A 27,404-nucleotide genomic window follows, 5' to 3' on the forward strand; every position below is an offset into this window, starting at 1 on the left:
GAAACAAGTGCAAGCATCCAAACAGCATAAACAAAATCAAACCTAAAATAAACCCTGGCCACTTTGGGCATCTATTTTCACCACACAGGAACCTATCTATGGAGTCTGGCACAGCCTAGTGCTGGGCAGACACTGCTGGTCATACAGCAGAAAAACAATACTCTTTTGATTTTTATCACACAGAAAAATCAATCACCTTTTCACCTCCTCAGAAGACTTTCAGTACACTGCTCTCCTTACTCACAAAGCCTCAGGATGCAACAAATCAGTGGTAATCCTCTGGATTACTTATAGAGGCCTTAATTGCCTCATTCTGAACAGCTGAAGTTTTCCAACGCCCTTAGACCTTTTCTGGCTACTTTTGCAGCCGACGCCTAATAACAATTGGTGTATTGTCTAAACAAGGCAGAAATGTATGTCCCGTTTGTGACAACACCCACAGATTTACCTGACTTCCTGTCACATAGTGTACACAAGTCCATCAAGTCCAACCTACGGAATGTTATTTTGAAAAACATGGCAGTCATCTAAAAAAACAACATTTCAGGATGGTGACATGTAAAAGAAACTGCACAATTACAAATAAATCAAACAATTTAAAAGGCCTGCTGTATCGGTTATGACATCATATTGTCAGATTCTAGTCTAAATGTTGTAATTAAACTATATTTTGGGATTCGCAAACCATCTGCTCGGATTCCAAGTTGATGCCTGAACTTCCTGACACAAGTCGGCTGCTATCAGAATTCACAATTCTTTTACAATACAAAAAATCTACAACTGGTCATAGAAAGCAATTATCGATGCTCCCCGCTGAAACCACTGCCTGTGGAAGAGGATTCCACATCCTTACCGCTCTTACAGTAAAGAACCCTCTACGCAGTTTAAGGTTAAACCAGTTCTCTTCTAATTTTGGTGAATGGCCGCGTGTTTTTTTTTTAAATTCCCTTTTGCGGAAAAGTTTTATACCTATTGTGGGGTCACGGTATTGGTACATTGAAATCATATCCCCTCTCAAGCGTCTCTTCTCCAGAGAAAATAAGTTCAGTGCTTGTATCATTTCCTTATAACCAAGGTCCTCCAGTCCCTTTATTAGCTTTGTTGCCCTTCTCTGGACTCTCTCCAGTTCCAGCACATCCTTCCTGATGACTGGTGCCCAGAACTGGATGGCATAGTCCAGATGCAGCTGGACCAGAGTCTTTTAGAGTGAGGAAAAATATAGTTTTATCTCTGTTGTTAATCCCCTTTTTAATGCATGCCAATATTCTGTTTGCTTTGCTTGCAGCAACTTGGCTTTGCATGCCATTGCTGAGCCTGTCGTCTTCTTAGACCCCAGGTCCTTTTCCATCCTAGATTGCCCCAGAGGTTCTCCCCCTAGAGAGTAAATTGCATTCATATTTTTGCCACCCAAATGCATTATTTTACATTTTTCTACATTAACCCTCATTTGTCATGTAGTTGCCCATCACATTAATTCAGATCTTGCAAGATTTCCACATCCTGTGGATACATTATTGCCCTGCTTAGCTTAGTATTGTCCGCAAATACTGATATTGTGCTGTTTATCCTATTCTCCTGGTCGTTTATGAATAAATTAAATAGGATTGGTCCCAGGACAGGACCCTGGGGGACCCCGCTTTCCACACCGGACCATTCCTAGTACTCCCCATTTATCACTACCCTCTGAACTCGCCCCTGTAGCCAGTTTTCAATTCATATGCTCTATGGTCCATGCCGACAGACCTTAGTTGGTACAATGAACATTTATGGGGAACAATCCAGATACATCACATCTACGGCCCTTCCTTTATCTAGATGGCAGCTCACCTCCTCGTAGAAGGTTAATAGGTTGGTTTGGCAAGAACGATTCTTCATGAATCCATGCTGATTACTGCTAATGATACCATTTTCATTACTAAAATCTTGTATATAGTCTCTTATCGTTCTCTCCAAAAGCTTGCATACTATTGATGTTAAGCTAACTGTTCTGTAATTCCCAGGGATGTACAGTTGTGCTCATAAGTTTACATAGCCTGGCAGACTTCATAATTTCTTGGCCATTTTTCATAAAATATGAATGATAAAACAAAAACTTTCCTTTCACTCATGGTTAGTGTTTGGCTGAAGCCATTTATTATCAATCAACTGTGTTTACTCTTTTTAAATCATAATGGCAACAGAAACTACCCAAATGACCCTGATCAAAAGTTTACATACCCCAGTTCTTAATACTGTATATTGCCCCCTTTAACATCAATGACAGCTTAAAACCTTTTGTGGTATTTGTAGATGAGGCTCTTTATCTTTGGATGGTAAAGCTGCCCATTGCTCTTGGCAAAAAGCCTCCAGTTCCTGTAAATTCTTAGGCTGTCTTGCATGAACTGCGTGTCTGAGATCTTCTCAGAGTGGCTCAAGATATTGAGGTCAGGAGACTGAGATGGCCACTCCATAACCTTCATTTTATTCTGCTGTAGCCAATGATAGGTCAACGTGGCCTTGTGTTTTGGATCATTGTCATGTTGGAATGTCGGAATGTTGGAAGTACGTTCCGTGCGCAGCTTCCTGGCTGATGAATGACAATTTTTCTCCAGTATTTTTTGATAACATACTGCATTTAGCTTGACAACAATTTTTACCAAATTTCCTGTGACTTTGTAGCTCACAAATCCCCAAAACATCAGCGATTCACCTCCGTACTTTTCATCATAGGCCTTGTTGACTCCTTTCCGAATGTAGTGTTTATGGTTGTGGCCAAAAAGCTAAATGTTGGTCTCATCACTCCAAATGACTTTGTGCCAGAAGGTTTAAGGCTTGTCTCTATGCTGTTTGGTGTATTGTAGGCAGGGGATACTTTGTGGCATTTGCGTAGTAATGGCTTTCTTCTGGCGACTCGACCATGCAGCCCATCTTTCTTTCAAATGCCTCCTTATTTTGCATCTTGAAATGCCCACACCACGTGTTTTCAGAGTCCTGTATTTCACCTGAAGTCCAGAACAATTTTCCTGGCAGTTGTGGCTGAAACTTAAGTTGGTCTACCTGACCGTTGTTTGGTTTCAACGGAACCCCTCATTTTCCACTTCTTGATTAGAGTTTGAACACTGCTGATTGGCATTCTTAATTCCTTGGATATCGTTTTATATCCCTTTCCTGTTTTATACAGTTCAACTACCTTTTCCCGCAGATCCTTTGACAATTCTTTTGCTTTCCCCATGACTCAGAATCCCGAAACGTCAGTGCAGCAATTGATGAAAGATGAAGAAATCATAAATTCTATTGTATGTAAACTTATGAGCACAACTGTATCTTGGCCCTTTTTTAAATATTGGAGCTTCATTGGCTTTTCTCCAATCTTCTGGTACCATTCTAGTCAGTAGACTTTGTAAAAATTACTGGTAGTGGTACTGGTGGATCCACAATCTCCAGGTGAATGTGACAGCTCATCACCTCAGTGCAAAGTTCCCCCTTTCTCAATCAAGCTGCACACCACCAGATTGGTAAGTGCTTTATAGTATCTCAAATTTGCAAGGCTGCCACCTGGATTTCTGTTTGCTTTATGTATCGTTAAGTTTTACCAGATAGATGTTCCAGTCGTCAGCAAGTGCCCATGGAGCATACAGACGGTCAGATTGTCCGAAACATATCCGTCGGACCATTGTTGTCGAAAAGTCCGATTGTGTGTATGGGCCTGTAATGGAATGACCCGTGACAAACAGAGACTTTGGAAGGATGAGGGGTACTCCTGTGCCAGCGTCACTAATAACTCTTGTGTCTAGGGTCACCCTGTGTCCCTTTTGGGCATAGGGTGACTGAGAAATATTAATTAGAAATGACATGACAGGGGACATTACTGATGGCTCATATTGCAGGATCTTGAGATATTGCAAAGTGTTGGTTTATTCTGACCCTACCGGTCAATAGAATGACTCTTTCAATGCTTAGCCCAGGCTATTGAGTTGTTAAATGAGACTGGCTCCTGAAAGGCCTTTCATTGTGTGATAACACTGTTTAAAGCCTATTGATGATCAGGTGTGAATACCTCTCTGTCGGAGACAGACCGTCTGTCTAAAGATGTGGATTGAGGGGAAATCATTGTGTGATGGTGTTTTGTTTGAATTCTATTAATAAAGGAATGTGACTTCTCAGGTGTAGTGATTATGTCATGTTAATTATAGACCGGCGCAAAATGTCTGGAATGTTTAGTAATTAGCCAATCTGAAGGTGTATTGAAGCCCCCCCAGTGTGTTATGTGTGGGTGGAGAGTTTGATTGTTCCTGTGATCACTTAAACATGCCTTGTAAACTGTATATAAACTTGAGAGCTAACCATTAAAAATGTTCATACATTTTGAAGCAGAGAATTGAGCTGTCAGTCTAATTTTCTGGGGAATTGATATGGATTGTGTCTGCTGGTATGTCGGATAAGCGGTCGTGGGTTGATGGAAGGTCGTAAACGGTGGTGACCGTTACAGGGCCTTTAGAAGAAAAAAAATAAAAAACCTGTGGGGGAAAATATTAATCATTATACTTATCACTAGCTTCTGCCTAGGTGAAGTTGATGTCACCATCATTAAGCAAGATGCTGGGGAATGCAGAGTAGCCCACGCTCTGGACTGTGCAGGAGCATTGTCTTGGGAAATTTGGGCTACTTCACATTCATCAAGATCTTGTTAAAAGAATGACGACATCACTCCCTGCAGCACAGAAACTTGGGGGGAGGGGGTAAATTTATTATTTTAAAGTGATTGTAAACAATCACCTTGTAAAACAACCCATTCCATTTAAAATAGAAATGAAAGGCAAGCCATTCTGTGTAGATATAAAAAAACATAAATATCTTCTTTTTTTTCCCCCTTTTTTATAAGTAATCACAATTCCTCTGTTCTCAGCTGCATAAGAGCTGGGGAGAGGAGAAACAGCAGCACACTGAGCTTCCCAGTAAATGTTTTTTTGCAGTGGGGGGATGTAAGGACATGTCTAATTATTGGAGGAGAGCAGCCTAAGTTCCCAGCCCAGCTACAGAACTGACCATGATGTGATTTCCTGCTTAGTGTGGTCCATTTTCAATAGGAAAGAAAGGGGACTAGCAGGAACACCAGGGATTTCACATAAAGGAAGCAATACAAAGAGAACAGGATACTTTCTCATACAAATACATGGTACAGCAGGCACATATCAAGAATATGTGTTGGGGTAACAAACGCTTTAACTTTCCCCCACACAGGTTTTTGTTTTCTATTTAGTTCAGCCTTTTAGCAAGGGGGAAGGGGTCCTTATAAAAACAAACCATTACTGGGATTTGTAACACTTTAATAGTTCAGTTTTATGTGTTATGAAGTGTTTTTAATGTCTAATTATTTTTCTCTACATTATTTACAGTCTATAGGTGAAGGTTTTAAAGAAGCTGTGCAATATGTTTTGCCTCGGCTACTTCTAGCTCCTGTTTACTACTGCCTGCACTACTTTGAATTCATTAAGGTAAGATGGAGTTTTAGGGAGGAGTTTTTTTTAAATCAGTAAATAATTTTATAAAAAATGTTATAGTTAAAGTGAAACTGAAGTCTCATTTTTTTTCTCATTAAAAATAACAACCATGTTATAAATATCTTCTCTGTGCAGTGGTTTTACACAGAGCAGCCCAGATCTTTCTCTTCTCTGCGCTCCTAGCCCCCTCACTCTTGTCAAGCAGCTTGCTATGGGGCACACCCGAGGCGTAGCTGTGTGTGTCCATTCAGGCACGGAGCCACGGTTCGGGCCGCTTCTGTGTCTCAGCCAATCAGGATGGAAAGCCCTGGTTGGCCGAGGCACTCGTGCACATCGCTGGATCGAGATGGGGTTCAGGTAAGTATTAGGGGGCTGCAGCACATGGAAGGCTTTTTATCTTCATGTATAGAATGCATGAACATAAAAAACCTTCTGACTTTACAACCACTTTAATTTAACTCATTAGTTTAAAGGGGTTGTAAAGATTTGTTTTTTATTTTCTAAATAGGTTCCTTTAAGCTAGTGCATTGTTGGTTCACTTACCTTTTCCTTCGATTTCCCTTCTAAAAAAAAAAATCTTTGTCTGAATTTCTCACTTCCTGATTCTCCCCAGTAACGGTGCTTTTTTCCCCAGTGTGCAGGTTACCAAGCTAATTTTAAGTCCTCCGCTCAAAGTATCTAGGATCAGCACTGGCACAAAGAGGATAATTTAGTAATCAGTAAGCTGCCTGAGCTGGGAGGTCTTTTTGATAATCTGGACTTCTTCATTTAGATATTTTCCTTCAGATATTTGTTTTCCAGGTCCTATACTGTATATCTAAGCTGCTTAGTTTAGATGATCCTTCTTTATCGTATATCACGAGACACATAGCAACCATAATAGTGACTATATGGGTTATACGCCACCTACTGATGGATGGACACTGGCAGATAGTCAAACAGGAAGTCCACCCCTATATAACCCCTCCTACCTCTGTTTTTTCACCAGTGTCTGTAAGGTGGATGGGTCACTGATGTGATACATGTGCTCTTGGAGCATACTTGGAGGTCTGGACTGTTCTATTTAGAATCATGGACTTCATTTTGATCCATTTAAAAAAGCTATCAGCCAAAATAGATGGTACCCAAGTCTGATTAGAAGGAGAGAAGATTCTTCAAGGTTTTTTGGAGCCCTGTGCAGTGTTTTTTTCTGATTTAAGTTGCTTTCCTACAGGGTGCGATACAGGTCCAGGGGAGTGGACCCCACATTAAGGGGGACCCAGTCTCTGAGGGTCTTTTATTAAAAAGCTCTCCGTGATGGGTGAAGATTGGACACCTGTTATGTTTAGAGTCCTGCAGTAGGAATAGTAAGTTTGCAGTTTCTCTTTAAAAAAAAAAAAAAAAAAAGAGAGATCCGACTGTCTGTTTTTCCCAGTGGCCACTGGGGGCAGTGTGCTGTTTAATCATGCTGTGTACTTCTTAGTCGTGTGGGCTGCTGATTCTTCCAGTCGCTAGAGGGCTCAGGCTTGCTCAGTATGGCCTATTTTTATATAGGCAGGAAGTGGAAGGGTGGCCATGAAGTTGACCGCTTCAGCAGGGCCTCTTAACCAGGCCATCGATACTCGTGAAGTGTGAGTACTTACTATGGGAGAACTGTATAGCTTGCATGCTTGAATAAACACATGTTTTGCAAAGATCATGCATGCATACATGTGGCATAAGCACATATTTGGAAGTTAATGGGCATCGGTGCACTTTAAGACGTTGTCTCCAGAATAGCATGCATTGGGTCTGCATAAGCTTAGTTTTGGGTTCCCTTTTCACACTTGTGCGATTTGAAAGTCATGTATTTTGGCTGCAACTTTGATGCGATTTTGCAGCGACATGAAGCAGTGCCTGTGTAATCTTGAGGTCGCGCCAAGGTCAGACCGGAGTGGTGCAGGGGCTGCTTTTGAGGTCGCTGCGACTTGAAGTCGCACGGATGTGAAGAGTACTCATTGGTAATCAGGGGGTGCGACTTGTCAGGCGACTTTGAAGTCCCAAGTCGCAGGATGGGTCGCGCAGGTGTGGAAGAGGCCTTTGGCTGTTGAAGCAGCATAGAGGCTGCACTGGATGCCTATGTGCTTGGCTAATCCTGACTATAACTAATATGGGCCCAGGTGCTGTTGAGCAGGTGCAGCATAGTATACATGCTTGCTTACTTGCATAGAACACAAGCCTCCATAGGCACATGTTTGCAGAGGGCCCCGCCCCGTGACCCCCATTCTCGACAAACAGGTGCCGCCCAGCATGCAGCCCCCCAAGGCTTGCAAGGCTTGCTGTGCGTTTTGGGTGGACGCATTTTGCATAGACGCAGGTTTTTATAAGCATTTATTTGTATAGACGTGTGGGCATAAGTGTGTATGCATGTTGCATAGATATGTGTTTGCGTGGATGCATGTTTGCATAAACACATGGCGCATAGACACATATTTGCATAGTTGCGTAATATGTTACATAAACGCGTTTTAAAAAACGCATGCTTGCTTGTTCCGTAAATGCATGTCTCCATGGGCACGTATTGCATAAGTGCGTGTTTGTATGGACACGCGCTTTCGTGTTTTGCTTAAATGCATATTTGCTTAAGCACATACCTACATGCTTCCATGCATGGAAGGGATGACGTCAATGGCGGTGCGGAGGATGGTCAAGATGTGGACAGCTTTAACCCAGATGTGCTTATTGCCTTGAGCTGCAAACATAAATGGCAAGAATACTTGCATACCTGGGTACCTGCATACCTACAGGGTTGTATAGCAGTAGACCAGCATTGTCTCGGCCTGCATCCTTGTGGAACTGCATATTAGTTTGTCTAATACAGTCACTTTATTATGTATCTGTTACACCACCCTTAGGTTCAGTGGTCTGGCAAGGTTCACGTCTCCTGTTGGACCAATGGTATCGGGGTGATCTGAGCCACTGTGGCGCCTGGTTAGTACTTGAATGGGAGACTGCCCAAGTTTCCCTCCTAAGTGAGGGAGGCATCTGAGGTTGCTGTGTTTAAGAGTATCTCAGACCATAAGATTTTAGACCAGTCTCTGAGGTGGTTCGCTCCTTCCTTAATCGGGTCTGCCTAGGCCTTACGTTGGGTCTTGGAGCAAAAGTTATGGGCTCATTATTGTAAAACAATTAAATGGTAGCAGCTTCAAAACTGAATAGGGACATGAAGTCTATCTTAAGATCTCAATCCGCTGGGCATCCTTCTGGTTCAGATAGGCTCTGTCTGTTCAGTGATGACCTCTCTGCAAGAGGTAGATTGCGGGGGCCCATAATAATCGGGAAACGCACAGCTTCATGTGCCTGGTTGTTTCCAGCCTCATCAGATTTCTGTAGTTGCAGCGGAAAGTCATCTCTTTTATTTTTTGTGACCATTCTTTGTGCTGGCCACAGCGTCTGTGGTTCACAAAGCTCCTTGCTCCGGTGCTGGACTTGCTAAAGACGCAGTATACCTCAACCTTTTTTCAGGAAGCAGTTGGTCCAGATTTTTATTCAATACATTTTGCAGTAGGAAGCTGTATCTTGGTCCAACCACATTCCTTATGTACAGTCCTACTCCAGGTCTTGGTAGAGGATAATTTTCTGTGTTTGGAACTTGACGATCCAGGCATTGGATTGTCCAAGGGCTCTGTTCCCGGGGTGTTGCACAGCTAAAGATTGGTGGTTGATGGGTTGAATTCTTCCTTTCAGGTATTGGAATATAATAACCACGGATGACAGTTTCTCTGTTTGGTTTGAGGGTGGTTACAGTTCAGTGGACTTGGTCTCCACAGGAGAGTATACTGCCCATAAGTACTTGGAGCTTTTAGCCAGTACGTCTTGCTCTGGATTATGGTACAAACCAGTTGTAGGTTTTATCCAGAAAAGCCTTTGTAGGGACATATATATCAACCCCCAGTGCGGCACAAAGAGTCTTGCGGCTCAGGAAGGTGAACCACATTCTGTCTGGGACAGCACAAGTGCTGTCTCTTCCAGGTATAGAATAGTGGCGGGGGAACTCTGCCGGTGAATCTACTAGATTCCAAGTTCTCCAACAAGTTGGGGCAGGTTGTGTCCGGGACGAGTGTCCCACTGGCAATGGGGATAGATGCACTGGGTAACGCCTTAGGGACCATTTCTCCCTTATTTGATGCTTTCCCTCTGTTTCGACTTCTGCCACATCTTTTGCGAAGAATCCGGAAGGTGGTAACACTGATAATGTTAGCCGTAACACTGATGTTAGCCGAATTAACCCAGGAGGGCTTGGTACACTGAGCGAGTCTTGCAGTGGTTGCTCCTGGGGCACTCCCAGTCCAGCGGGACCTATTGGTTTTGAGTCCTGTAACTCTGCACTGTTGAGCCCCTGGAAGCCAGCTTTGGGGAACTTCAATTACAGGACTTGGAAATATTTTTTTTTTTGCCTGGGGTGAAGACCAGGAAATGACACACGCAGATATGTGAGTGGGAGATTTTCTTTTTCTTTCTCCAATCGGCAGGGGAAATGAGATTGGCCTTAAGTACCGTTACGTCCCTATAATTTTTTTTCCAGGGGTTGTTGTTTCTCACTCCTTGATTTATACAGCGTGTAACGTACAGTCTTGCCTGTCAGGACATTCTTGTGTCCTTGGGACTTGAATTTGATCTTGACTGTCCTTGCAGAGGCCACTTTTTGAACCATTTGGGAGATAGGGCACTAACAATCTCAGAAGGTGGCTTCTTTGGTTGCTATCACTTCACTATGTGGAGTGTCCGAGTTGGTGGCTCTTTTATGCAAGGACCCGTTTTTGGTCTTGCATCATGTTAAGGTGCTGTTGCGTCCTCATTCATTTTTTGCCAAGAATGGTGTCTAGTTTTCACTTGAATCAAGACAATGTCTTGCCTTCTTTTCTGATCCTCAGTTGACAGGAGTTTGATCACTGCATATTCTGGAAGTAGTTCTGGCGGTCAGAATTACTTTATTTGTACAGGTCAGGAATCCTGGTTTGTGCTACCAGTAGAGCCCAGGATGGGCGGGAGGCATCCAAGTTAACTATTTTCATTTGGATTTGCCAGTTAATTATTTGAGCCTATAGCTTTTTTTTGGTAAAAAGTTCTCTCTACCAGGTGTGTGGGGGCATCTTGGGCCATCCACCATCAGTTGTCAGTGGCTCAGGATTTACATGGTCTTTTGTTCATACATTCACAGAATTTTACCAGATGGCTATCAAACCCACGAAGGATACTGCTTTGGCCACAGTATGTCTTGGGCCGCAGAAGGAGTCCTTCTCAGGTGGCAGTTTTTGTGATTGTCTCCCTCTCCTCAAGTCCATTGCTTTAGGACATTTCATATGGTCATTATTATGGTTGCTCTGTGTCCCGTGATGTACGATAAAGAAAATAGGATTTTTTTCATCATACTTGCCTGTAAAATTATTTTCGGGGAGTACATCACGGGACACAGAGGTCCCTCCCATCCATTTTTTGGGATATTCATTGATTTGCTATGTGTAGGAAGGGTTATATAGGGGTGGACTTCCTGTTTGACTATATGACAGTGTCCATTCATCAGTAGGTGGCCTATAACCCATATAGGCATTATTATGGTTGCTCTGTGCCCCGAGATTTACTCCAAGAAAAGGATTTTACAGGTAAGTATGACAAAAAAAAAAAAAATTCCTTTAGGTATTTGTTTAGTTCGTCTCGTTTATTACCACAGTGATTGTGACACCTCAATATGCTTTATTCGGATGCTGCATACATTTCAATATACAGTAAAACCTTGGATTGCGAGCATAGTTTGTTACAGAAACATGCTTGTAATCCAAAGCACTTGTATATCAAAGCAAATTTCCCCATAAGAAATAATAGAAACTCAAATGATTCATTCCACAACCATTTATTCGTAAGTCCATCGGTTTATAGTCCATATAAAAAGATTATAGCAATGTGAAAATGTTTATTCACAAATCGCAGCTTCCACTAGGGGATTAGAAGCAAAATCCAGCAGGAGCTACAGAGCATAAAAGAGAAGAAAGGCACCTCTAAGTATAGAAATATGGTTACATTTAATGAAGGTATAACATTTTAGCAACTCACATGGTTGATGATTAAAAGAGGCACATCTAAGTATGCAGGCATCTGGGTTAAAGCTGTCCACATAAGCCATCCTCCGCACTGCCATCTCTCACCGCTGTCAGTCTGCAATCATAACCGGGAAGATTACCCTAAAGTAGAGCAATCTGAAAGCGAAGCCTGAAGCACTCGCGGAGCGCAGTGTGGAAGGGATAACGTCAATGGCGGTGTGGAGGATGGTCTATGTGGACAACTTTACCCCAGATGCCTGCATATTTAGATATGCCTCTTTTAATCATCAACCATGTGAATTGCTAAATGTTGTACTTTCATTAAATGTAACTGTACACTTAGAGGCCCCTCTCTTCTCTTTTATACTCAGTTGTTACTTTACGCTACTTCAGACATTTTTTAAGACATCACTCGTTTATCAAGTCAAAATGTATTAAAAGTTTTTGCTTGTCTTGCAAAACTCTTTCAAACCAAGTTACTCTCAAACCAAGGTTTTACTGTACTGTTGCTTTGAAAAATTAAATTTCAGTGTTCCATGATACCAAGTGTTATCTTGATTGGCTATGCCAAAAGCATGTTTGTGGACTTCAATATTTCTTGAAGCTGGTGGCTTTAATAATTTTATTTTTAAAACCGTTTCTGTTCTTCATTACAGCAATTGGAAGAAAAAAGTGAGGATGAGGAAGACAAAGAATGTTTAAAACAGTCGATCACTGCTCTACTTAACCTTCAGAGCAGTATGGAAAGGATATGTTCTAAGAGCCTGGCAAAGAGACGACTCAGGTATTCAGGAACTGTACATGTCATTGCTTTTTAAGGGTTCTTATTTTATTTTTATTGGCCATTGTTTCTTTGAAATGTGTATGGAAGAAAATAAAAAATCTATATCGTCAAATGTTAGACAGCTGTTAATGACAGGAAGTTGTCATGTTTACAATGTAGATTAATACAATAACGTCATTGGCACATATAAAAAAAACACCTTTTCTCTTATCGTCCATGGACGGACACAGCTCCTTAAATCTTGACAAGTGGGTTATGTTCCTGTTCACAGGAGAGGACTAGGCAGAAACATATTAGATAATTAAATACATGTTACTTTAACAGAGTTGAACAGCCCCGCCCAGGGGGGCGGTCCCTCCGGACATAACACTCCTCTCTGCAGTATGCAGCCTCAGTTTCTTTCTGCCTAGCAAAGGAGAAGGACGTATGGCTCCCCTTTGGGCCCAGCGCCCAGAGGAAATTTTTCTTTTCTTTTCTTCTGAAGAATCTTCTATCAACTGTCGGCTGAGAGACAGGCTGGATATTATAGATCCTTGTAGTCTTCTCAGTCCGGCCAGCGAGCGTGAGCACACCTTTACAAAGAGGCTGGGTCTGCCACAACAAACCCCATGGCTCCTGGGGTGGCCGGTGAGCTTTGGCTCCAGGGTCCACATATGACTGGGCTGTGGTGTTGTCTCACTCACAGTGGACCGGGCCGACAGCTACTCCTACGCGGTGTAGGTCTTTCAGGAATGCGTCAGTGGGTCCTTGCATGGACGGGTAAGTACAGTCCTTCCCGCTTCGACTGGTCGGTACGGTTGGGCATTCCTGAGGCCTTCTCATCCTTGTCGCAGCGTTTTGTCGCCATTTTTTGCAGTGCCGGTGCCATGTTTTTGTAGCTTGTTGCTACCATTGTAAATCTCCATTGGTGGCCATTTTGTTGTGGCCGCGCTATGGCTCAGTTTGCTATTGCGGTCGGCCATTTACCTGTGGCCGTTCCCTGCTCCACCTGAGGCGTCCGGCGGCCATTTTGGAGGGGGTTTTGGCCTCTAGTGCTGGGCTTATACAGCGCACATCACGGATCATCTCCATGTTTTTTGCTTTACCTCACAGCATTTCTCCCCACACACACACGCTGTGTTCTGAGTGAAGGCAGCTGTGCTAAACGGTCTCCTCTGGTGATTGGTGAGTCCCCTGGGTAGCCCCCGGTCAGTGTCTGGTCTTCCTCCCCAAGGCATGCCAAAGGTGGCAGCTGGGGTTCCTGTAGTTAATGGACACTTTGTTAGAGCAGCGTGTGTGTGTTCGGGGGGGTTGAAATGTGCCCCCTCCCCCCACCATCCCCTGGGGACTGCTCTGCCTCAGACCGGGACCTGGCTGTCACGTCCCTGGTTCTGTGTGGTCTGTGTAAGTGGACCAGGACCCTTTTTGTGAGAAAAACTCCTCACTGGGGTCAGTGACAGGGCACTTGTCAGTGCGCTGCTGCAAGAAACTTGCTTATGTTGTATTGTGCAGCGGAGGTATCCTCTGAGGGCTCGGTCTTTTTTGTGCAGACAATCCAGACCGCTTTGTAAAGGTTTTCCTTATATATCCTTTTCTTTTGACAAGTTCCTTCATAAGGAATGGGAAATCCGTAGAAGTCTGTGTAGTTCCTCAGCGCCTGGCGGTTTGGTACCCCTTTGAGGAGAGTTTTTAAAAAAATATATATATACGCTTCTCCTCAGGTAGTGGCCTCCGGTGCCAGGTTAAAAATGGGTGACCACTCTCCCTATAATAGGGACCCCTGTCTTCAAGGACCATTCTGATAGGAGGTCCAAGGCGCTGACCCGCTCCATGCTGTGGTCTGCATTGGGGCCTGTTGTGGCCGCAATCTTGGTGTCTCGCTGGTGACACCCGCTGAATGGGCAAGGTTTTGCACCAGACTGTGGAGGAGCACCAGTTCCCCCCCTGATTTGTTAGACTGGCCGACCAGTTGGTCCAGGGCCTTGTATATGTCTGTGATGCTACATGGGATGCAGCATCCTTGATATCCAGAGCCTCTGTTTAGGCGGTAGTTTTGCGCCGCCTGATTTGGTGGAAATGCTGGTCTGCTGACCAAGCATCCAAAAAGCCCTGGCTGATTTACCCCTCGGGTAGGAGGTTTTGGTACCTCCGAGAATGACATTATCAAGAATGTCACTGGGGGTAAGAGCACTCTCCTCCCTCGCTGGGGGGAAGGAACCACGCCGTGTGCCGGGTCCTTCATTCCCCGCTCAGAAGCAGTATTTTTCATCAGTCAGGGCCCACGGGTAAACCCTCCCAGGCTGACAAAAGCTCAGCTGGGGGACGGGATCGTCTCTGGGTGCGTAGGCCGAACACGCGGCAACCAAACCCGCCAATATACCGTATTTATCGGGCTATAACGCGCCCCAGCGTATAGCGCGCACCCCCGAATTTGAAGGAAGATTCCTGCAAAAAAAAAAAATACTTAGTTTGTATGCCCCTCGTCGGTGTCTTGCCCATCGCGTCCTGCCCGTCGTCCAGCGCGTCCATCAGCGACCTCGTCCGGTCCGGCGTCCTACTGCGGCCATCCCCACTCGATCCCCGCTTCCCGCGCTCTGTTCGAACCACTGCGCCGACATATACCGAGCGGAGTGCACTCGTGTATAGTCGGGCGGGCTTGGCTCCTCTCGCGTAAACGACGTACAGGACGCACACGACGTGACTGCGGGAGGAGCCGAGCCTGCCTGACTATACCCGAGTGTACTGCGCTCGGTATATGTCGGCGCAGTGGTTTGAACAAAGCGCAGGTATCGGCGTATATCGCGCACCCTCGATTTTGCCCTGTTTTTCAGGGCAAAAAAGTGCGTGGTATACGCCGGTAAATACGTTATGTAGCTTCCCGTCTCATGGGGGGGGGGTGGATTTGCAGGTTCACAACTCGGTGAACCTTCCTGCTCTCCGACCAGTGGGTCTGCGAGGTGGTCTCTTCGGAGTACTAGATAGGGTTCCTCCTATCCACTGAACAGATTCTTTCCCTCGAGTCTCCCTCTCCTTCTGGCTCGTCTGTCGGCCCTGCTGGGGCAGTGTGGGACTTGCTAAGCTACGGGGTAATTTTACCTGTCCTGCAAGGTTTTAGGGATTCTAATCAAATCTGTTCTCGGTCCCCGAAGACGGACGGGGTCCGTCAAATTTTGGGCCTCACAGCCCTAAATGCCTTTGTGAGAGTTAGGTAGTTCCGCATGGAATCCATTCGTAGCTGCGCTCCAGCCGGGGGACTTTCTGGCATCCTTGGACATCAAGGACTCATACTTGCATGTCCCAATTTGCGCTTCGCAATAGGGGAGGACCACTTTCAGTTTTGTGGCCCCTCCTTGTGATCTAACGCCAGCACCAAGAGTTTTCACCAGCTCGCACTGATCCTAGCTTTGCTGGGACAGCGAGGCTTTGCCATCGTGGGTTACTTAGACGACTTTTTTCTGAGAGCAGCTTCTGGCTCAGAATTAGAGGAGGATGTGTCTATAGCCAGTCAGACCCTCCAAGAATTTGGGTGGTTGTTAAACATTTAGAAGTCGGTCCTGGTTCCGACTTAGCGTTTGGAATACCTAGGGTTGATCATGGACTCCTAGGTGGCAAAGGTTTTTCTTCCCCTGGAGAAATTGCAGACTCTTCAGTCTGCAGTGAAGGTGTTGGCATCACTCAATCGGTCATCTCTCCGTTTTTGTGTGCGAGTCCTGGGCCTTTTGGTAGCCTCCTTCGAGGCGGTTCTGTATGCCACGGCTGTGGCTTGGGTCTCTTATTGGGTAAACTCACAGGCGGACTACCTGAGTCGCCAGATGCTGGTTCAGGGCGACTGGTCTTTGCACTCAGGGATGTTTCAACTCCCTTGCAGGAGATGAGGCTCACAGGGCATGGATCTCCTGGCCGCCCATCTAAACTGCATGGTGTGGAAGTTCGTGGCCAGGTTTGGTATTCCTGTTAAGACGCGTTGGTGGGGTCAGCATCGCCTACTTTTTATGCCTTTCCTCCATTGTAGTTGCTTCTTCGGCTGCTCCACAGAGTGGAGGCCGAGGGGATCCCGATGATCCTAATCGCTCCAGATTGGCCTTGGCGTCCTTGGTATGCTGATCTCGGGCGCCTGGTGGCGGATGTACCCTGGCGGTTGCCAAGGAGGGAGGTCCTTCTGTCTCAAGATCCCATACTTCATTCTGTTGTACAGTCGCTAGCTTGCACGGCATGGCTTTTGGTAACCAGGTTTTTAGAGGACCAGGGTCTGTCCGACTCGGTCATCTCAACCATGCTGAGGGCACGGTAGTCTTCTTCCAGAAAGATCTACCATCGTACCTGGAAGGCCTACATCTTTTTGTGCGAAATGATGGGGTGACGTCCGCGGACATACTCGGTGTCCAGGGTCCTGCTGTTTTTCCAGCTTGGAGTGGATCTGTAAACTGTCTTAAGCACCGTTAGGGGGCAGTTTTCAGCCTTGGCTGTGCTTTTTTCAGTGGCCTTTTGCGGCCCATTCTCGAGGGGGTTTGTCATTAACTTCCCCCTCTTGACCCACCTCTTCCCCCATGAGTTTTGACTCTGGTGCTCTTGGTTCTTCAGGAACCTTCCTTTTGAAAACATCAGAGAGATTCCTCTCTTGGCACTCTCAGTAGGTGGCCTTTGTTTGGTGGCCATTACTTCTGTCAGAAGGCTTTCTGAGTTGGCGGCCTTGTCTTGCAATTCGCCATACTGGATCCTTCATAAGGCTAGGGCGGTGTTGCGCCCGCAACCTTCCTTTCTTTCGAGGGTGGTTTCGGCCTTTCACCTGGATGAGGACATTGTTCTTCTATCCTTATGTCCTCAGCCGGCGCATCCTAGAGAGGTTGCGCTACATACTTTGGACGTAGTACGCACTTTACGGGTGTACCTGTCTGCTACGGCTCTGTTTCGGAGATCTGATGAACTTTTTGTGTCAGTGTCTGGTCCACAAAAGGGCCTGGCGGTCTCATCAGCCACTATTTCTCAGCGGATCAGGCACACCGTCATACAGGCTCATGCTCTTAGGGGGCGGGCACCCCCTTTTCCGGTCACAGCACATTCGACCAGGGCAAATGGTGCTTCCTGGGTTTTACGACATCTTGCGTCTGTCTCACAGGTGTGCAAGGCGGCGACTTGGTAGTCCGTTCACATTTTTTCCAAGTTTTACAAGGTGGATGTGAGTGCATCATCTGATGCTTCTTTCGGCCGCAAGGTTTTGCAGGCGGCTGGTTAAAGTTCTGCTTGTTTGGGATGAAGTTAATTTGTTTTTACTGATACTGTTCCCACCCCTCGTTTTTGACACTGCTTGGGGAAGTCCCACTTGTCAAGATTTAAGGAGCTGTGTCCGTCCATGGACGTTAGGAGAAAATAGGATTTTTTGTACTCAACGTAAAATCCTTTTCTCTGTCGTCCATGGACGGACACAGCACCTACCCCTCCTTTTTAAGTTTGTACTGCTTGTTACTAGCTGAGGCTGCATGCTGCAGGGAGGAGAGTTCTGTCTGGAGGGACCGCCCCCTGGGCGGGCCTGTTTAACTCTGTTAAAGTAACAAGTATTTAATGATCTAACATGTTTCTGCCTAGTCCTCTCCTGTGAACAAGAACATAACCCACTTGTCAAGATTTAAGGAGATGTGTCCGTCCATGGATGGCAGAGAAAAGGATTTTTCGGTGAGTACAAAAAAATCCTATTTTCTTAATTGTACTACATTAAGGGACTTAGGACGACATATTCACATACATTGGCTTATGCTGCTGCCTTCAGAAGATTGGATACTGGCAAACAGCCTAGTATGACCTCCTTCTCACTTACTGGCCATGTCAGCAGGTGAAAAAAAGCTTTAAAAAAAAGAAAACCAAATGCAGCCACCATATTTAAGAATTGGTAAGCTGCACTACTGTAATGGTAATTTTTAGTTTTTGGTTTGAATACCACTTTAACATCCTGGATGTCTTAACAGCCCCCAGGCTGTTAAGATGCTTTTATTCCTTTGCCTTTTGCGATCTGTGTTTGAATAGTGATTGGCTTAACCACTTTAGCCCCGGGAGGATTTAACCCCTTTAATGACAGGCCGTTTTGTGCACTATTGCACTGCATCTCTTTACCTGACAATTGCGCGGTCATGAAACGCTGTACCCAAACAATTGATGTCCTTTTTCCCACAAATAGAGCTTTCTTTTGGTGGTATTTGATCACCTCTGTGTTTTTTTATTTTTTGTGCTATAAATAAAAAATGACTAACAATTAAAAAAAAATATATATATATATATATATATATATATATATATATATATATATATATATATATATATATTTTTACTTTCTGCTATGATATATATGCCCAAAAAATATATTAAAAAATAACTAATTTATTCATCAGTTTAAGCCAATGTATATTCTTCTGCCTATTTTTGGTAAAAAAAAATCGCAATAAGTTATAGCGTCTACAAACTATGGGATAGATTTATGGACTTTAATTAATTTTTTTATTGTTTTTACTGGTAACGGTGGTGATTTTTACCGGGACTGCGGGAGACAAATCTGACCCCAACTGACAGTTTTTGGGGACCAGTGATATTATTACATTATTTTATTCCCCCGATCTCTGGTGGCTGGCGGACATAGTCTGCCGGACCCGCGGCCGTGCTCCCTCCCACATTATCACATGCAAGGACCGACCTTGCTGCAGTATATATGCAGAAGACGGTCGGCAAGTGGTTGATACAGATATTTTTTGCTCCTTCCAGGTGTTTTGCCCCTGAATATCGTATTGAGTAGGGGTTCCTAAAAATAAAAAGTAGAATGTCCCTGTTGTGCACCAAGGCATCATTCTTCTTTGCAGGCCCTGCAACTTGCCATTGCTGCCATTTCCATCTGCCAGACCTTGGGTGTCTGGTCTAAGGACATGTTTCGGAATCCTCCATCTATCCTGAAGAATCCTTTTGTCCTCATGCTACTGGAATGCATGCCCGTGGCTCTTTTTCTACTGTGTTGAATTGTAATGAAATATCCAGAATTGGCCTCCTTTCGATATACATGCAGAGAATCCTTTGGCTCAAATGTTTGTCTGTGGAGCATCAGTGCAAGAAATGCCTCATGTATACTCTTTTGTCAAAGCTTAGATACCTTTATCAAGGAGGTTGCCTGGGGAAGAGAATGTTGAAAGAGAAGTATGGACTTTATCCCGCTGTCGGCTCAAAAGGGGTCACATGAGTGCATACTAAACTGCAGTTCTGTGACATACAGGAGAAGTATAGCCACCTTGGACTGTCTACTTTAAAAAATATATATATATCTATAAGATAGATCTATCTATTTTATATATATATATATATATATATATATATATATATATATATATATATATATATATATATACTCGATCTCTTCCTACAGACTAAATAATATACACTGATTTGGGTTATTTTCACCTAAGAAATTTAGCAGTATAAATTTTGATCTAATGTTACGAAGAAAGATTATTTATTTGCAAAATTCGATTACAGAAACGGAAAAAAATTGTCAATTTTCTCAAAAAAAAAAATGATTTCTTTGGCAATAAAAAAAAAAAAAAACAGCAGTGATTAAATACCATCAAAAGAAAGCTTTATTTGTGTGAAAAAATGATATGATAACAATTTCACTTGAGTACAGTGTTGCATGCGCAATTGTCCGTCAAAGAGTGACAGCACACCCCCTTTCTGCCCAGGAAACTCAATTCTCATCTGCTTTGCAGGACTGAGATGGAGGGCACTCTGGTGATGTTCATTGCTCCTGACTGGCCCTGGCAGATGTGGTAAGCTGATCTGGTAAGACTCCCGGCATACACACTGTGGGAGTGTCTGGATCTTCTGTTGCAAGGATCGCTAAAACCTAGGAAGTCTATTTATATTAAGGTTTTTCATTGGACATAAAAGGCATTGTTTACTTGACTGAGTTGGGGCTTTCACCCGAAGAGTTTCTCTGTGGGATGAATCCGGTCTAGACCAGCCTTTGGCTTTCAGCACTATAAAGGATCAGATTTCTGCCTTTTCTTTTTGTTTCAGAAGCCATTGGCCTCTCATTCTTCTTACTTTTTTTAATTAAGTGGTCTTGCATAGCAAGAGCACTTATTGTAATCTCACATATATATTATTAAGTGGTCTTGCATAGCAAGAGCACTTATTGTTATCTCACATATATATTATTATTATTCTTATAGCCAAATTTGCCCCCCTAACTCCTCCCACAGTTTTTACACTACATAGACGAGTAATATATCGAATCGTGCGGATTGTTCCCGATCGGTGGGCTATTACTGTGTGGAAAATTTCGCCGAATCGTTCGCGAAATATTGTAATTTTTGCGGCAAAATTTTCCCATAGGAATGAATGGGGAGCGGTAGAGTGTGGGATTTCTAAAAATGAAAAATCATTACATGATTTGCAAACTGCGACCACACCCTTATTTTCAAGCCGACCTACACAAATCTTATATCAAAACGTTCAGCTATCCCTGCTGCCTCCACACGTGTTCACGGCTGAGTGATTGATCAAACCGTTTTCACAATATGATAATTTGTTTGCAACCTACGCCATCCATTATTTCAATGGAAGTCAATGGAGGTCAAAGTTTAGAAAACTAAAATCATCTTTGGAATTTGTAAACTGCGACTGTGCCTTCAATTTTATTATTTCAGAGACATACTATACATCAAAATGTAGGTCTGGGTCTTGTGATTCGTAAAATATAAAGATATTCGCTGTACGATTCATAGTTTTTAAAATACAACCATTTGAATAGGACAAGTATTTAAGAAAAATCCAGGATCTGAGTCTCTGCTTAGAGGCTGCATGCTTATGTTTACATTGGTTTCCTAGGAGACGCTGAGGTAATAAAAACTCCTCACGCACAGCTGTAAGGGGATTCTATAGCTCCTCCCACACAGTTGTGAGGCAGTTGTGAGGTGTTTTCTGTGAGGTAAATACCTTCATACACACAGTTGTGAGGTAGTTGTGAGGTGTTTTCTGTGAGGTAAATACCTTCATACACACAGTTGTGAGGTAGTTGTGAGGCGTTTTCTGTGAGGTAAATACCTTCATACACACAGTTGTGAGGCAGTTGTGAGGTGTTTTCTGTGAGGTAAATACCTTCATACACACAGTTGTGAGGTAGTTGTGAGGTGTTTTCTGTGAGGTAAATACCTTCATACACACAGTTGTGAGGTAGTTGTGAGGCGTTTTCTGTGAGGTAAATACCTTCATACACACAGTTGTGAGGTAGCTGTGAGGTGTTTTCTGTGAGGTAAATACCTTAATTTGAAGGACAAGTATTAAAAAAAAATTCCTCAATTTCTGATGTGTTTACAGAGAGCCTGCAAACCAAACAATTGGTTTCCTAGGAAACGCTGAGGAGTTTAATAACACCTCACAAACAGCTGTGAGGTGAGTTGGCTCCTCCCACACAAGGCTGAGGGAACTTTCCTCTGCTAACAAGGGTCTCAAACTGGTGGCCCTACAGCTGTTGTAAAACTACAAGTCCCATCATGCCTCTGCCTGTGGGAGTCATGCTGGTAACTGTCATTCTTGCAATGCCTCATTGGACTTGTAGTTTTGCAACAGCTGGAGGGCCGCCAGTTTGAGACTCGAGTGTGTTTGCATATGTTTACATTGGTTTCCTAGGAGACGCTGAGGTAAAATCCTTCATACACACATCTGTGAGGGCTTTCTATAGCTCCTCCCACACACTGTGAGGTGATATGGCTCAGTTTTTTTTGGCTCTGCGTAACTTCTGCATGCTCTGCATATAGCAACCATACATAGCAACCAGTCCATAGAAACCAGTCCATAGCAACCAGACCATAGCAACCCTCCATAGCAACCAGTCCATAGCAACCAGTCCATAGCAACCGTCTATAGCAACCAGTCCATAGCAACCAATCCAGAGCAACCGTCAATACCAACCAGTCCATAGCAACCAGTCCATAGCAACCAGTCCATAGCAACCGGTCCATAGCAACCGGTCCATAGCAACCGGTCCATAGCAACCGGTCCATAGCAACCGTCCATAGCAACCGTCCATAGCAACCGTCCATAGCAACCAGTCCATAGCAACCAATCCATAGCAACCAATCCATAGCAACCGGTCCATAGCAACCATCCATAGCAACCAGTCCATAGGAACCCGTCCATAGCAACCAGACCATAGCAACCAGTCTCTAGCAACCACTCCATAGCAACCACTCCATAGCAACTGTCCATAGCAACCATTCCATAGCAACCATTCCATAGCAACCGTCTATAGCAACCAGTCCATAGCAACCACTCCATAGCAACCACTCCATAGCAACCAGTCCATAGCAACCAGTCCATAGCAACCAATCCAGAGCAACCGTCAATACCAACCAGTCCATAGCAACCAGTCCATAGCAATCAATCCAGAGCAACCGTCCATAGCAACCAGTCCATAGCAACCAGTCCATAGCAACTGTCCATAGCAACCAGTCCATAGCAACCCGTCCATAGCCATCAGTCCATAGAAACCAGTCCATAGCAACCGGTCCATAGCAACCAGTCCATAGCAACCAGTCCATAGCAACCAGTCCATAGCAACCCATCCATAGGAACCGGTCCATAGCAACAGGTCCATAGCAACAGGTCCATAGCAACCGGTCCATAGCAACCAGTCCATAGCAACCGTCCATAGGAACCCGACCATAGCAACCGTCCATAGCCACCAGTCTCTAGCAACCAGTCTCTAGCAACCAGTCCATAGCAACCAGTCCATAGCAACCACTCCGTAGCAACCACTCCATAGCAACCACTCCATAGCAACCACTCCATAGCAACCAGTCCATAGCAACCAGTCCATGGCAACCCTCCATAGCAACCAGTTTTTGATGGGGCAAATAGGATGGTGCAGTTTTGATGGGGTAGTTTTTAATGGAGCAGTTTTTGATGGGGCAATGGACCGAACTGGCTCGACACACTGTTGGATCACATTTACATCTCCAGGGGCACCGTCTCCAGTCAGGAGTATTGGTGGAGGCAAGACCACGCCACACAATTTCCCCAGAAATTGTATCTTTTCTAGTTATTATTCTTATTATTATAGCCAAATTTTAAACGGTATCTCCTCCCACAGTTTTTACACTGCATAGTTGAGTAATATATCGAAACGTGAGGATTGTTCCAGAATGGTGTGCTACTACTTTGTGGAACGTTTCGCCAAATCGTTTGCGAAATATCGTCATTTTTGCGGCAAAATTTTCCCATAGGAATGAATGGGGAGAGCTAGAGTGTGAAATGTCAAAAACTGAAAAATCATTACATGATTTGTAAACTGCGACCACTCCCTCATTTTCAAGCCGACCTACACAAATCTTATATCAAAACGTTCAGCTATCCCTGCTGCCACTACACGTGTTCACGGCTAAGCGATAGCCCCAAGCGTTTTCACAATACGACAATTTGTTTGCAACCCACGTCAAACACTGACCTCCATTGACTTCCATTGAAATTCAAATCAAAACCCCTAAAAATCTTAGGACAATATATAAACTGCGACTGTGCTTTCAATTTTAATATTTCAGAGACATACTATACATCGACAGATGTATAGTAAAAGATATTCGCTGTACGATTTATAGTTTTTAAAATACAACCATTTGAACAGGACAAGAATTTAAAAAAAAAATCCTCAATTTCTGCTGTGTTATGGAGCAACCACTCCATAGCAACCAGTCCATAGCAACCGTCAATAGCAACCCGTCCATAGCCATCAGTCCATAGAAACCAGTCCATAGCAACCCATCCATAGCAACTCATCCATAGCAACCAGTCCATAGCAACCAGTCCATAGCAATCAGTCCATAGCAACCATTCCATAGCAACCATTCCATAGCATCCAGTCCAAAGCAACCAGTCCATAGCAACCATCCATAGCAACCCATCCATAGCAACCCTCCATAGCAACCCTCCATAGCAACCAGTCCATAGCAACCCTCCATAGCAACCAGTCCATAGCAACCCTCCATAGCAACCAGTCCATAGAAACCGTCCAAAGCAACCAGTCCGTAGCAACCACTCCATAGCAACCGTCCATAGCAGCCCTCCATAGCAACCAGTCCATAGCAACCACTCCATAGCAACCACTCCATAGCAATCCGTCCATAGCAACCAGTCCATAGCAACCAGTCCATAGCAACCCTCCATAGCAACCAGTTTTTGATAGGGGAAAAAGGATGGTGCAGTTTTGATGATGCAGTTTTGATGGTGCAGTTTTGATGGGGTAGTTTTTGATGGAGCAGTTTTTGATGGGGCAATGGATCGAACTGGATTGACACACTGTTGGATCACATTTACATCTCCAGGGGCACCGTCTCCAGTCAGGAGTATTGGTGGAGGCAAGACCACGCCGCACAATTTCCCCAGAAATTGTATCTTTTCTAGTTTTTTATTATTTTAACGAGAACTGCCTCTCATTTTTTTACACCTTTGTGTTAAAGCTGCACGATTAATCGTTAAAAAAATCGCAATCTCGATTTAACCCCCCTCACGATCTTAATACAGCATTTCCTCAATTCAGTGCAGAGAGTTCTCTGCTCACAGCTGACAGTTGTCAAAAAAACAGGCAACCTGCCAAGTTTATCACAACATTGTCATGCTGGGAGATGACTATAAACAAAGTATCATTTAGATCTTTTAGATCAAAGGAATGAACTTTGGTTTGTAAATGAGGTCAGTTTAACCATTTAAAGACTTGGCCCCCTTTCACACTTATACAACTTGTCCCACGATTTTGGACTGCAAAATCGCATGACAAGTCATTCTCCATGATTTTGAATGACTACCATTCATATTGGCACGACTTTAAGTTGTGGCGACTTCAAAGTAGTTCCTGCGCTACTTTATTTCTGAAGTCAGATCAAAGTCGGATTCTGTATTAACAGATCCGACTTTGGCATGCGAGTTGTGCATGAAGGGGAACTCCGCCCATTTTTTTGAAAAAACAAACAAAAACGCATGGATTCCCATGGGTTCCCCCTTCATGAGCATACCGGGCCCATCGGTCTGGTAAGGATTTTAAGAGGAACCACCACACCAAAAAAACGGCCCCCCCCCCCCCCCCCCCAAAAAAAAAATATCCATTTGACAGTCTTGTCAAAATCGCGGCAAAATCACGCAACTTTGAAGTCACACAAGTGTGAAAGAGGCTTAAGCCTTTTTTTGACACTTGTTGCTTACAAGTTAAAATCAGTATTTTTTGCTAAAAAATTACTTAGAACCTACAAACATATATATATTTTTTTTAGCAGAGACCCTAGAGAATAAAATGGCAGTTGTTACAATATTTTATGTTACACTGTATTTACGCAGCGGTCTTTCAAATGCAATTTTTGAGGAAAATATACACTTTTTAACGAATTAAATAAAAAAAAAAACACTAAATAGTAAAATTAGCCCAATTTTTTGGTATAATGTGAAAGATGATGTTTTGCTGTGAGAATCGTGAGAGAATAGTGATCTTTATTCGAAGCAAAAAAAAAGTGATTCACATTTTAGCTAGAATCGTGCAGCTCTATGTACAGTATTTCACCCTTTAAATTTCGCAGTGATGCTATAGGATTTTAATCTTCTTCTCTCTGCACTCTGATGGGTTAAGACTAACATTTTAACCTAATAGAGACATTCCTGTATCTGCTCTCACCCACAAGGTAGTTTTCCTTGTAGCAGTGACATGATTGTGACATCCACCCACCTCTTCTCTTTTCCCAAAGGAAGCCTTTATTCATTGATAAAAATAGAAGGCTTTTCCTAAATTTTGGGGATGTAAGAAGACCGACTCTATCTATACCCAGCAGCAGACAGGACGTGTCTCATACTGCTGCTGGAACACAGAGATACTTACTGTATGTAGCTTTTGCTACTACACTCTGTTACAGCATCCCTAGCGACCAAACTATTCTGACAAGAAAACTATTTAACGTGATGTAAACAAGGCCATAATGGCTGAAACGTGTTAACATCTGCTGTATGTATTCATCTTTTATAGAGTTACAATAAATTTGGACTTATTGAAGAGCATGTATGGAATTGTGGATTGTCTTCTATTCAGTAATCCCAATTTGGCTTTTTACAGCCAAACTGGGAAAACACCTTCTTTATATTTGTTACATGCCCCCATTCACTTTGAATACTTATTATAAAAATGCAGCTTACCTTTTTTTAGACACTCTATTCTGGTCCCTCCAGCAAGGAAAATGCTAGGTAGAGCTCTGTTTATGAGGGGACTTGGCAGCTTCCATAAGTTGACCATAGTTAACATTGTCTGTGCAGTGCAGGCAGATCTTCATTATCAATTTTATATAAATTAAGTAACTAGACTTGAGCACAGTCTGTCCTAACAAAGGGTTAAAGATGTAAAGGCTTGGCTTCTGGCACTGTATGTTAATGAGGACAGACATGGGACAGGCTCACTTTAACATTGTTCTAAAAACTTTGCAGCCAGCCATGACACTACCTCCTGAGAAACCCTACAGGGGTCTAAAACTGGTGGCCCTCCAGCTGTTGTGAAACTACAAGTCCCATGAGGCATTGCAAGGCTGAAAGTTACAAGCATGACTTCCACAGGCAGATGCATGACGGGACTTGTAGTTTTACAACAACTGGAGGGCCACCAGTTTGAGACCCCTGCGCCTAAAAGGTCTAAATATTTTAAACATATAATGGGGATTTGACTGCAAAAGTGCAAATACACTGTACAATACAGTGTAGTTTCACCGATCTATTAAACAAATGCGATACATTTAGTACAGTGCAATCATCAGTAAAGTGATAATATAACATACATAAAACGCAATATAAGTGTACCAAAAATAAAAAAGTCTCAATATGCTAGTACCGGTATATAAACACAATTCACTCTTCTTCCCAAAAACTTGAAAAAAACAAAACATTCAAAACTAGAAACAAACAAATAAATCTTTAGATCGAATATTCTTCAACGATCACAATAAATAAAAAAAAGGGGCTCATGCAGTCCACCACCAGTGCAGCTCACCTCCAACTGTGACTCCTGTTTTACCAGAGTTAAAGCATGCAGTTCCCCTTTGAGGGATATGGAGA

The 27,404-nt window shown here is 43.6% G+C and overlaps 1 protein-coding gene across 2 annotated transcripts in view; it reads left to right on the top strand.

Moving 5' to 3' along the window:
* Positions 1-27,404, top strand: part of SOS1 (SOS Ras/Rac guanine nucleotide exchange factor 1) — a 412,587-nt gene that overhangs the window by 195,411 nt on the left and 189,772 nt on the right. For both annotated transcript variants that reach the window (XM_040350763.1, XM_040350764.1), the window contains 2 exons: positions 5,376-5,474; positions 12,193-12,320. In XM_040350763.1, coding sequence (XP_040206697.1) covers positions 5,376-5,474; positions 12,193-12,320 — 227 coding nt within the window. The remainder of the gene's footprint in view (positions 1-5,375; positions 5,475-12,192; positions 12,321-27,404) is intronic.

The sequence above is a fragment of the Rana temporaria genome, chromosome 4 (assembly GCF_905171775.1).
Source record: "Rana temporaria chromosome 4, aRanTem1.1, whole genome shotgun sequence".
NCBI lineage: Eukaryota > Metazoa > Chordata > Amphibia > Anura > Ranidae > Rana > Rana temporaria.